General features: G+C 43.2%; 1 protein-coding gene across 5 annotated transcripts in view; it reads left to right on the plus strand.

Annotated features, from left to right (window-relative positions):
- LOC114135660 (semaphorin-3F-like) overlaps window positions 1-13,107 on the plus strand; it is a 77,419-nt gene that overhangs the window by 38,338 nt on the left and 25,974 nt on the right. For all 5 annotated transcript variants that reach the window (XM_028003132.1, XM_028003133.1, XM_028003134.1 and 2 more), the window contains exon 3: window positions 12,145-12,305. In XM_028003132.1, coding sequence (XP_027858933.1) covers window positions 12,145-12,305 — 161 coding nt within the window. The remainder of the gene's footprint in view (window positions 1-12,144; window positions 12,306-13,107) is intronic.

Here is a 13,107-nt window from a genome sequence, read left to right on the forward strand (position 1 = left end):
GATCAAACATTTCTTCTGCTGTAGTTTCTTTGTGTTGATCTGACCAGGATTTGAAGCAACACCAAAATCCATAATTTGTGCATCTTTCAAATAATTGGTTGACATTTGCATATTGTTTGTTCAACCAAACACATATAATTTATATTTCAATAAAAAAAAACTATCTAGTACTTCCATTGGAACGACTATACATATATAATCCGTTGGACTCTTTTAACCTCTCTGGTTCTGTTTGTTGTGACTTCATGAATTGGACATCATGATGAATTTACTTCCAATAACCCAAAAGCTTGTTACATCTCTGTGATCTAGATGGATGTGATCGAATGATATTGACAAACTGATTCTTAGGGAGAGTTTGTTGTCGTGGGCATTGTGGAATAATGATCTGTTAAGGGCCCTCGTTTGACTTGTTGAATTTTTTACTTTATTTTGAAAAGCTAAAATAGAAATTCCTAGTATTCCCCAAAATATTATTAGTTTATCTCATTTTTTCTTGTGAACCTGATGTTGGATATTGCCTCATCTGGGAAGCTGGATTGACCCGTTGTTTTTGGTGAACTCGGGGAATCTCACTGACATTTAGCACCAGCTTAGGGTGGCAGCGAATCATCTTCCATAGTTTATATCGCTGTTCTGGCTGATGGTGTCCTCCGGGTTTATCCCAGTCTGGACTCAGACATCAGAGCCAGACATGGCAGCAATTTTTTCTCTGCCTCTAAATGTGTCCAGCATGCAGGGATTATTGTCTGACATTCAGCTGAGGCATGTCGAGTTAAGATAAGGGAGGCTGAAGGTATCACAGCTCTCTGAGCCAGGGTTTTAGGTTTAGTCTTAGTGGCGTCTGCTTCATGAAATATCAAGTTGTTGTTTTTTTCTACTTCTTTGGCCACTACTTCTTTGGCCACTGTATGAAATCAGCTTGAAGATAAATTCACTTCACTAAATGTGCTCAGGAAACCTGAACGTACTACGCACATTACTGTGGCTAGACGGAGTCACCGGGTCATGGGGCGACCCACACTTCCACACACTGTGGGCGTGTGTGTGAGGATCTCTGTCCCAGCTGGAGTTCTGTATTAAGATGAGTAACAGCAACGGCAGAAAGTTTACGACCTTGAGTCCATTGAGCCACATTTTACAGAATCGGCTCTCCCTGAAGCGGTTTACCCCACTGGGACGCTCTCGTTGTAATTCAGGACAGGCGGTGCAATAATGCTACTTTACCCCAGGTGATCCCTGTTTTCTGATTCTGCTTCAGTTGAGGAGGGATGACCCTGACCCTGAGTTAATCCAAGATTAAACCAGGACATAAATCGCCAACCGCCGCCAACAGATGACCCTTCACCTCCACCGTGTCTCCTGGCGGCTGTCCGAGCATCCCTGCTGACTGTCATTAGCCGAGGCAGGCGTTACCAAGGCGTCATCCAGAAGAGACGAGCAGCATGTCTGCCTTTTTTTTTCTGAAGACCCCCAGAATGATTCTCAGGAGTCACGAGGAAGAGGATTACCAAATTGGATGTGTGGGATGGGAACGTGTTATTTTTTTATGTGCGGACTATGAAAACCCTGTTTCCATTAAAACAGAGCTCTGCTATTGCAGATGGGTGTTATTAAACCGGGACACTCGAGGGATGATCTCTTTCATGACCGCATCTCCAAATTCCACATCCATCTGTTTTTATACGTTTCTACCAAACTGAGGGAGACGGACGTCCATTTGTTTGGTGAGACGCCATGAGCTCGACGGAGCTCGTCACCTTTTTTTGCGGCAGCGCTTTGTCACACTTTGTTGCACCAAAATCACATCTGTCTGCTGTTAGGAGAGTTTACATAAAAAAGGAGACAAGGTGCCCCTCCTCCCGCCTCGCCGTCTCCCTCTGTCCATCAGTGAGCGGGGCTTAGGTGACAGGAGCCAGAGGCCCCCGCGATAAGGCCATCTCTCCGCATGAGGGCTCATCGGACCTGACAGTGAATACAAATTGGTGCCATTAGCAAAGATGGGGGAAGGGTACGACAGTGGGTCCTAATTATAGAGTGAGTGAGTGAGCCCCCCCAGGTCGGCACAGAGCGCGTAAGGCCAAGAGGGGTGAGCGGGGCAGTAGCAATGAGGTGGCAATGGGGCTGAACATCAAGGTGTCACGTCCCTTTACACCTCGCAGGGCATCGTAGTGCAACTTGTGGATGCAGGAAGGTTGAACGATCTGGTTAATGATGTGTGATGTGGGAGCGCCCTCGCTGTAGATCCATCATGCAGTTTACATTCAACACCAGTTGTGACAAGAGAGGGTCACACCCTTTCCCAGTGGGGCAGAAACTCATGAACAACCTCACTTTTAGCATCACTTATAATATTAAAACACACACAGGATACACCTCACAATAGCATTCCTCTCCTCAGAGTTTCAGGCTCTTTGTCATAATCAGTGGGTCAGATCATATCTCAGTCGGTTGCCCTTGCTTAGTTATTTACTAAGTGACACATCCCTTCTGATTTGGCACTGAGCGGCTGCTCACTTTTAATGTCCTCCCCCTTCTTCAATAGGGTGACTAAGCCAAGGCAAGCAGCTGTTGCATTCTTATGCCGTTATCGTTCCTTCTCATTTAGCAGCGCAGCTAACCTCATGCCCACTCTCCACACACATTCTTTAGCAGCTCTGTCACCTCTATGTTAGCTTTGAAGCGTACAGCTTACACAAACCCAAATTACTCGTAACGTTTGACACGGAGACGAGTCGTGTTAAAAGTAGCCGCTGCTGAATGAGGCTGCGAGCCTCAAAACCGGCTGATTAGAAGTGGCTCCACTAACGAGATAGGAGTGCAGGTGGCCTATCAGGCATCCAGCGGGCAAACACTTGTCCAAGAGGAGATGGCACTTTAATCTCCATCTGCGTGTCACTATGCCCACTGATTGCCCCCATTTCAGGTGCTTCCTTATCCTGCGAACGCAGGAAGTCATTGTGAGAAAGTTGGCGCTAGATTAAGATAAGAGCGAAGAGGGAAAAAAAGCAGCGGCTGTCGGATATGGTCATCTGGATGTAAGCCAGGAACACTCTGTGTAAACACACCACCTTAATTTGCATGTAAATTGCCTTTCTTTGATTAAACTGTAATGAAAAACTCTCATGTGAAAACACATTGTCACGTTGCATTAAAGAAACCGTTGCAGACGTTTTGTGACAGTTTCTTGTTTTTTGTTCAATTGCTAGTTTGCAGGAAAGTGAATAATCATTGACACGCAGCAGAGAAATACCACATGGCAGGTCAAAAGTTGAGCACTGAACTGTAAGACCTAGTGTTGCATCCTAGTGTTAATCCAAAGTAGAGCATGTTTAATACTATATTTAAAGGGTCATTAATATGTAAGTTTGACTTTTTTTTTAGCTTTACATCGTGTATCTCATTAAAACCATACATGGAGTGTTGCTTTGATTCTTTCATGCATGTTTGAGTAATCCTTTAATCTCCTACGGCAACCATTCAACTGTGCACAACGCCTGGTTGAACCTAGCTCCGCCTTAGAGACACAGCTCCTCCTCACAGAGCAGGGCTTTTTAAAGATAACAATACACAATACTGCCCCTTAATATTTGGACATTTGTATAAAGCTTTATAAAAAAATTATACTTTAATTTCCAAAATACTCCTGCAAAACCGTCTAAAAGGTTGAATTTTATTTTTCATGTTTTTCTATGTCTGGGTCTTCCAGGGTTAAAGCTCTACTTGCTCAAAATGAGCCGTGCTTGTCTTTCGTCATTTTTTAAAAAACATATTCCCAAATTAGAACAAAGTATCATCTGCAGAGAATTAATCTGGAGCTCAGGAGGATTAGCTTGTTTGTACCAGAGAAGTAAACAGGAATCTACTTAAGAAACAGGTTAGAGAAAGATAGCCAGACCAAAACAGGTTTACTAGATCATGCAGCAGATTGCAGTTGTCTGTACGCTCAATCTAAATTTCAACAAACATACAAACCAGAGAATATCCACACAGGCCCGGAGGCAGCAGACAGCCGAGGCTCACCTGAATTGATGGAAATTATTCCATTGAGCAGGTCTCTAAAACCTGTGTCACTGTCGCCTGTGGCGTCTCGGCTCATTAATGCACCCTATTAAAAGTTGACCCAACTGCCTCCTTTGCAGCCCCCCCACTCCTCACCACCTACAGGATTTCTCTGAAGTTGCCTTGTGCTGTTCTATGAGTCCTGTTTGCGGAAGAAGCGGGTCTTCAGAGACTGTGAGGAATAATAACACCCTCTTAGCTGCAGTCTCGCTTCTTTGCATTGACAGCATTCAAAATATTTGCCGAGGATTCTTGACAAGGGCGGCCTTTGATGTGTGAGAGCATGTCACCTCTCCCGCCCTCTCTTAAACACCCTAATTATCACTCCTGCCACTCCGGTGTGTGTGAACTAACACACCTCTCTCTGACGGCTTGGAAAGCGCTTCAGGGCGCTGCGCAGGTAGAGCAGCTTGTTTGTGATGTGCCAGCGGCTCTTAGGGTATTTTTGTCACATTATGTCACCACCTAAAGAACAGTATACCCTTACTGAACACAACCATTTCTAATTTATACTTGTTTCAGTTTTGAGTGCAACTAACTTTTCTGTCTTTGAATATCTCAGAGATGGATGAGGTGCTGTTTGCCGATTATACTAATCATCAATGTGAGGACCGAACTTGCAAAAGCACCAAGCACCACATGCGACTTCATCTAACAACTGCTATATATATTTATGAGGCCTTGATATGAAGGTGTGTGTTTTAAGTGCGGCATCCTATGAGACTCTTACTTTGAAGTAATTCAATTATCCTGTTGTGCTGATAGAGGCGACAAATGAAGAATTGTCATTGAAGCTGCCCAACAACACTTAAGTATCAAACAAGCCTCCAACTGGGGTGCTGTGGTGGCGCAGGGGCAAAGCACAACCCACGTATTGAGGCCTTAGTCCTCGTGGCGGTGGTCGCAGGTTCGATTCCCGGCCTGGCGGCATTTACCGCAGGTCTTCCCCCTCACTCATTACCCTGTTTCCTGTTGAACTACTTTCAAATAAAGGCCACTAGAGCCCACAAAACCTTAAAAAAAAAACCTCCAACTGTGTCAAATGGTTTTGGCAGAACTTTGGGTACCGAGACATGGTGACCAAAATCGCAAAGGATTTGAAATGTTGAAAGACTGTGACTAGTTCACAGTTGGTTCATGTTAGTTTTTATCTAACATGGTATTAATTGATTAGATATTGCTTTATTGGGTCAGAACTGCAATATTTAAGTCACAGCTGATTCCGTAGCCTGCATGTCTGGGGCATCGCAACATAACTTTTTCACTTTTGATACAATACCAATTTCAGCACGAATCATACATACTTTTATTAATTGTATTGTGGTGTGGAATGTTAGAAAAAACTTGATCAAGTGATATTATTCAGAGAACATTAGTGAACAACAATATGCATGAGAACAACTGACCAATGAATTATTAACTAATGGGTTCATGGGCAGGATACAAGTGCTGCTGAATAGAAATCCTGGAGCAGACTAAATGCTGGAGCAGAATGCTTGTATTGGAGATTTTAAATGCTGGCCGATATAATCCAACGCATTTTTTTTATTTATTGATATTGGACTGATTTCTGATACCAATGTCAGATCGAGACATATTTAAGAAACTGTGAAAACTTCTTTTATAACAAAATGGATGGACTAAATCCACTGGTGCACTTTCTCCTTTTCAGACTGAAAATCAAACAGCTGTAGACTGAGTTGATCCTTGCTACACATTTCGTATAAGTTTTTTGAGGGTCAAGAATCAGACCGCAAACTTCTCGTTCTCCCCTTTGCCCACACTTTATCCCCCCCTACTTATCACACTCCTCTGCAGGGAGTTCTGCAGGCAGAGACATGTCCTGCACTTGCAGAGGCATTGGCTCGCACTTTTAATTTCTCCCAATTTGAAACTTGAGAAATATGCAGCGTGGAGGAACACCCATCTCAGTGTCAAGTGGTGAGCACACACACCCCACTGTCAGGATCAAGGATGTGGATCTGAAGGATCTGTTTACTTGCATCAGTTCGGCTCCATGACTACATCCATGTCATATCGTCCTCTGTTGCAAATAAACAGAAGGGGGAGAAAATGAAACGGTGGTGTAAAAACAGATTCTTTTTTTTGTCTAAAAAGTGGAAAATTAAATTTTTCCCCTCAGTAACCTGATGTTTTGTTGAGAAATGGCCAGGAGCATTTTGAGTGGGATTACCTGTGTACTGCTAAGTCACTTTGGATTCAGTTATCCTTTCTTAATGGGAGGAAGTCCCGCCCGGTAACCGAAGCACACTGCGGGGTACGAAGCATGAACTGAACACGATACCTAAAATTCAGCCCCTTCTTTCCCTTGGATAACAGCATGGGGGAATAATTTCCTATAAAGCTGCAATGCGGTGCACCTCCTTATTTCTTATTTCGCTCATGAGAGCAAGTTCTGCCTGTGAACGTTTTCAGGGCGAACATATTTCCAAAGTAAACGTGGCCTGTCGGCTCTTAATTCAAGATGGAGAGAGAGGCTGTAACATGCAGGCCTTGCAGCCCCGGAGATCACCATCAGCAGCCAAGTATTCTCCTAGACGGAGGGATGGAGTGGAGGGATCGGGGGGCTGACTCTGTCTGACAGTGTGCTCTTTTCTCCATGTTTGTACTCCTCATTTACACAAAGTTACTTGTTATGGTCTGAGGGAGCGCTTCTCAAACTTTTTCAAAGAGCACTACCTGCCTAGATACAGAAAGTCCTCTAAAGGTTTCTCGCTACCACCACACAGTTGAGGCATTTTTTAAAACTGCGAAACAGTTGTGTTTTGTCACAATAAAGAGAGAGAGAGAAAAAAAACACTTATCCATTTGCAAGTTTCAATTGAAATAAAAACATTCCCAAGCTGGAAATGCAAATGGGAAACTTGCTCCCTGAATAAAGATAAATGGATGTTTCTTCACAGCACAAACACTTCAATCCAATATGGCTGCCGAGTTTGGTGCAAACGATAAACTGTCATTTATTAAATAGACTTAGAACCTAAATATGTGAACTTTTTTCATTAGTTTTTGGACGCATCTAATGATGAGACTTTAACATTAGCTTGTATTGCTAATATTCAGAGGTGTCTCGATCAAATATCGTTTTTGAAATCAGTCTATCGACCAGACAAATGGGTGTCGGATCATATTGCCCTGCATCTAAAATTTCCAATATAAACAGTTCGCTCCAGCATTTAGTCTGCTCCAGCATTTCGGTCCAGCACCATTTGTGTGCCGCACGCTAACATGCTAGTTAATAATAAATGGGTTGGTTGTTCTTATACCTATTGTTGTTAATATCACTTGATCAAATCTTCTCCAACATTACACACTACAAAATAATAAAACTTTCTATGATTTGTGATTATATAGTATGGGTGAATTTCAGTATCCTTCAATACTCAAAGCTGCAATATCTGTATCGTATTGTAAGTTTTATCGGGAGACTTCTACTAATAGTAATCACCCTTCTAATGAAGTATAAAAACTGGCCATGAAATGCTGTAAACTGGCACTTACTATCGGGGCTTCCTGCTTAGTACAAGACACGCTTCACTGGTAGTCCTGAACGTAGGTCGTTTTTGCTAGCGTGCCATTCAAGGATCATCATTCATATTTTGCTAGGGCTGGACAATAAATCAATAACAATAGACATTATAGATATGTGGTCAATGTATATATATTCTGCATCTGACAGAAAGTATCTTCTATTCAATATATAAACTGTTCCTGTTCACTGAACTCCGATGCCGAAGCATTCTGGTGAATGTAGGCAGAGGAAAGAGTTTACCTGCTCAACGTCTCACGGCTAGCATCAACTAACTCACTCACTCATCGGCTAACTCACTCACTCTTTGGTTACCTAGCAACAACCTGGGCGACAGTAGTTTCAGGTTTTTACATTGTGCCTCACAGCTGCTTAAAAATAAAAACGACGGCATGGAAGGAAAACTTTGGATAAAACAGGAAAAGTCACACCACTGGTTTGGCTGTATTTTAGATATTTAAAACAAATAAATCAATAATTATCTATATCGACAGTTATCGATAGACTGATATGAAACGCTTATCATACGTTTTTTTTTTCAACCATATCGTCCAGCCCTTTATTTTTGCAGATCTGTGTAGTTGCAGGCTAAGAAACAATTAAAATGCTCTTCACGTCCCTAATGGGTAGATTTAGACATATAAACCAGGTAGGACTGGTGTGTGTGGGGAGGGGGGGGATTAAGGGCGTTTTAAGGGTTTATGTGTGTAGAGAGGCTTTGGGGGTTTAGCTGAAGCATCTAATACTTGTATTTACATCAATGTAGTGTGACCAGGCTCTCAGCGGAAAACCAACAGAGTATCAGATCCTACTTGTTGAACAAAGGTCGCACTGTGGACCTGTAACTCTGACTTTGAGGTTAAGCTGCCTTGCACGTCTGGATGCAAATTGTAAGTTGCTTACCTTACAATTCATAAAGCTACAGTGTCTTGGTCAGTTTCCCACATCCTGTGCGATCAATCATCAGCTCTGCATTTATCATTTATCGGGCCTCTGATTCCAGCATTGAGCTCGAATGTCTGGAGGAGCCATTGAGCTCTGGCTCCCTGTCCTCCAACCCCAGTAATGACCTTCCTTACAGCCACGGTGGAGCGTTGAGTTATGGGAACGGCCAGTGGGCCGTGTCGGCCAACATCGCCACAAGATGCTCGGCGAGAGGCCTGGATTGTCTGTGTTCAGCAGACTGAGGAGTGGAACCAGATCAGGACTCGCTCGTACCTCACTCTGTCCTCCTGTAGAACCACTACTTTAAGTGTTAATCTGGCTTCAATAGACACATTTATGCTCTACTTCCAGCCTTTAAATCTCACGGATAAGACTCTTGTGTTGCTCTAATGTGTCTGACAAAGAGCAAAGCAGCTCAGCTTGCCTGAGCCTTTCCTGTAATTGTAATTTGCAACTGCAAATTTTGTAGGCGAGTTTGGGGATTCAGGGTGCAATTTTATACGTCTGCTTCAATAATCTTATACGTTCTCTTCGCTCCAATAACATTATCCTTTTGCATGTTCCACACTTTCGAACTGAAAAAGGGAAGCAGGCATTCAGTGTGTTGACCCCCACAGCGTGGAATCAGTTGCAGTCTGAACTTAGGATGTCGGAAATGATTTCACTGGACTTATTTCGAGCAGTTCTTAAAGATAGGCAACAAGATTCTATGAAACAGTGTCATTGTTTTTAAATTGTTTTTATTGTTTTATACTTGTGCATATGTATTAATTGTTTTATCTTGTAACCAGATTGCTATGTATTGAAAATTTTTTTGCCCAGGTCCCTCTTGAAAATGAGATTTAGATCTCAACGGGGTTTAACTGGTTAAATAAAGGAATATATATAACTATATATATAAATGGCAAAGGGATCACTCGCAAATTTGATTTAGCTGCCAGCGTTTTAAATGATTCTGGCAGCAAAAGCGACTAATTTTGCCACCCTCTGGGAATGACGGCTCACGTTAACACAGCGGCATGATTAACGGCTTCTTGACCGTGTTTTTCTTGAGCAGAGCAGTCTCTTTACACATCTCATTCAAACAGATTGTGACACGCAGCTTGGCAGGCAACAGCCTCGGCCCGGAGACCTGCTGGGCGGCTGCCATTATACATCCTCGGTCAACATTTCAGTGGAGCACAATGCCGCGCGGCCCCGCCTGAGGCGAAGGTTGACTTTGAGGTTAAGCTGAGGAAAGTCTGACAGAACGGGAAATGATGTCTGATTGCTGGACCAACTTTTCCGAGAGAGTCCAACAGCTTTATTCTCATTCTTAGAATGCAATCCAGTGTAAAATACTGTGCAAACTGTGAGTTACAAATGTATTGAAGTATCCACAAGTCAAAGTAGATTGTCATTCACAAAATTGATGGTGTTTTATTGAGATTTTACGTGACAGACCCACAGAAAGTTACACCAGACAGGGAAGAGGAATGAGAATTTGTTCGGAGAAGTTTTGAGACATTATCAAAGTCACTCTGATACCCCTAAATGAAATCTGACTGCAGAACGCCCCAGATTAGTAAATAGTGTTTAGTTTAATATTAGTACAAATCCAGCTGTTCTGTGAAAGCCTCAGAAGTTGCATCATACTGACCAAGGAATACATCAAAACACAGGTGGTTCTCCAAAGATTGTTGTATTCAACCTCCATACTGTTGGTCTGTCTAAATAAAATGCATTGGAGTGTGCAGTTGTAATGTGATATTGTAAAACAGTTGAAAGGGTATACACTCTATACGAGGCATTTATTATCCAATTTGGCCATAATGAACGATCTACAAGGTTGGGTTTCTTCAGCGGTTAGTTTCTTCAACGGTTTGGGGAAAGACACGTCACTCAGAAGCCATCACCGATGTTTGAGCTGGGGACTCGGGATTCAAACACGCTGCATTATAGATTTAAAGGAGCCTTTGCGCTTGTTATCCGATGGCTGTGGGATTAGATTACACGTTTGTTTCCTAATGCACAATTCTCTGTAGGGCGCACTGTTGCTTTGCGCTGCTCACATTCCCTCCTCAGCTGACAGATGGTCTTATCCAGCTTCTCTCTGACAACAAACACAAACCGAAGAGCTGCTGACAACCTGCTTCAGGAAGGACTTGAACTGGCCCTCGGGAAGTGTGTGCACTTGCGTGTGTGTGTGCAATCGCAGACACACACAGGGACTCATCATTCAGCTTAAGACTCCTACACAAATAATCGAGGGGTCCAACCTTGTGCGAGAGAACTCTGACAGATGCCAATCACCTGGCCAACCTGTAAACATTCCTTCGGCGGACACAGTTATTAAATCGAACTATACAAATATAGCCAATCTAATGCTATTAATCCTTGCTTATTGATGTAACCCCCATGGTAAATTTAGATCTGGCTGGAAAGACGGCTAAGATCAGATTCCTCGGGGGAGTCTGTTTGGAAAGGTCCAGAGATGGTGTTTATTTTAAGGCCTCATGCCGGACATGTTGATGGCTATGCATTCTTGGGTGTTCAGACCTCTAAAACGCCTCAAAGGAATGTTTCTTGACAGTTTTAACCACACAGAACATGACTTACACATACATGGCTTGCAAAAAAATACAGCCCCAAAACCTTTTTAAGGTCTGGTAACCCCTTGTGTCCAAAAACTACTCTACAGGCCTGACGTCCCACATTTCCTCCTTGGCTTCTATTGTTATATCCTAGCAGACCTCTGTTTGGATCCCTGTGTAAAAGCCAAACACAGCTAACTGTATTTGACAGCTTATCCTTCTGGTCTCTCTCCACTGCAGCTTGGCCACACAATTAGTGTAAAAAAAACTCAAAATATTCCTCGAAGGTGATTTGAGAGTAAATCTCACCACTGAAACAGGACGTTCCTGCTCCTTAAGCGAGCACTATTGTTTGCCCAGAAATATATGTGAATGCCATTCGTCCCTGCCTCTCATTATAGATGGCAGAGGAGTGTGTTTGTCTATGGTGGGGCGTGTGACCTCTGCGGTTGGAGCGGCAGCTTCTCCGCTCTGCCTGTAGTTGGTCGCTGAACCAAGGAGAACGTATCAAACAAACACTCAGCGGCGAGCTGACAGAAGAGTTTGTACCTCTCGGCGTGCCAGTACATGTCCGCTACATTGTGTTGCCACGGGCTCGCTGCACTTTTCTGACCTTCAGAGAATGGCCTTCTAGCAAGAACGGGAATGTTTAAACCCATCATGGACCCCTACTCTGTGGTACAGAAATCACTTGTTGACCTCATATCAAAGTGCTGCATCTGTTTTCTCTGACTTCCCACAGAAAGTCACAGGCAGTCTCTGGTGGGAGATTTCCCAGATCTTTTGATCCACTCAGCAGGTATTAACCCATCAACACAGTGTGACAGACCCCCGGTGGTACTTATCTCTAATGTGCGGTGTTAGGTTACCGTTATGGTCATGGAAAACCATCAGATAAGTTCATGTTGCTATGCCGCAGTGGCATGAGGAGTATGTCAGTTGTGTGTATGAGAAAATGTGCATACATAAATGTGTTCGGCTGTCATAAACGAAACCGTTTCTGTCTCCATACAGAGCTGAGGTCCACTGGTACAGCTCATCACTTTGCCTACCTGCTGAATGCGTCCGACTACCGGATCCTCCGTATGGATGAGGACCATGACCGCATGTATGTTGGCAGCAAGGACCACATCCTGTCCCTAGACCTCCATGACATCAACAAGAGTCCACATATTGTAAGACTTCTATTTGGCTTTCACTATGACACTAATCTGGGATAAACATCTTCACCTCAGCAGCTGCTCCCAGGCCAAAAACACAACACAAAGAAGCACAATTGTGAGGTGGAATCAAAATAAAGGCTTTTTGACATATTTTCCAAAATATATTCTTGCATTTACAAGTCTGCTAGGGTATGTCTCTATCAGGTTTGCACATCTGGAGACGTAATGTAGTTAGTTGCCTGTTCAACATCTTTAGCTCAGTATGATTGCATGAAGATCATGAGAGAAGATACATTTTCAAGTCTTGACTCAGATTTGAACTGGGTCTGAACTTTGACTAAGTCATTCTAAAACATAATTAGTCATGTCTTAAGATGGCCTAGTGAAAGTTCATTTGTTAGGTCTGAACATACAGTCAGAACTGGATCAGATTATACAATAGAACATTCATGTATGATGATGGCATAGTCGAAGTTTTTTAGATCTAAACTTTGACTAGGCCATTCTAAAACATAGAATATTCATGTTCAAAGTTTGCCTAGTGAAATTTCATTTGCTAGGTCTGAAATCAATAGTCTAGTCCAGGGCTGGGCGATCCTGGTCCTCGAGGGCCGGTGTCCTGCAACTCTTTGACGTCTCCCTGGTCCAACACACTTGAACCCAGCAGCTGAATCACCTCTTAAGTGCAGTCAAGTTCTCCAGAGTCCTGCTAATAACCTCATTATTTGACTCAGGTGTGTGGAAGTAGAGATACATCTAAAAGTTGCAGGAGACCGGTCCTCAAGGCCTGGAGTTGCCCACCCCTTGTCTAGTC

The sequence above is a fragment of the Xiphophorus couchianus genome, chromosome 20, assembly GCF_001444195.1.
Source record: "Xiphophorus couchianus chromosome 20, X_couchianus-1.0, whole genome shotgun sequence".
Classification (NCBI taxonomy): domain Eukaryota; kingdom Metazoa; phylum Chordata; class Actinopteri; order Cyprinodontiformes; family Poeciliidae; genus Xiphophorus; species Xiphophorus couchianus.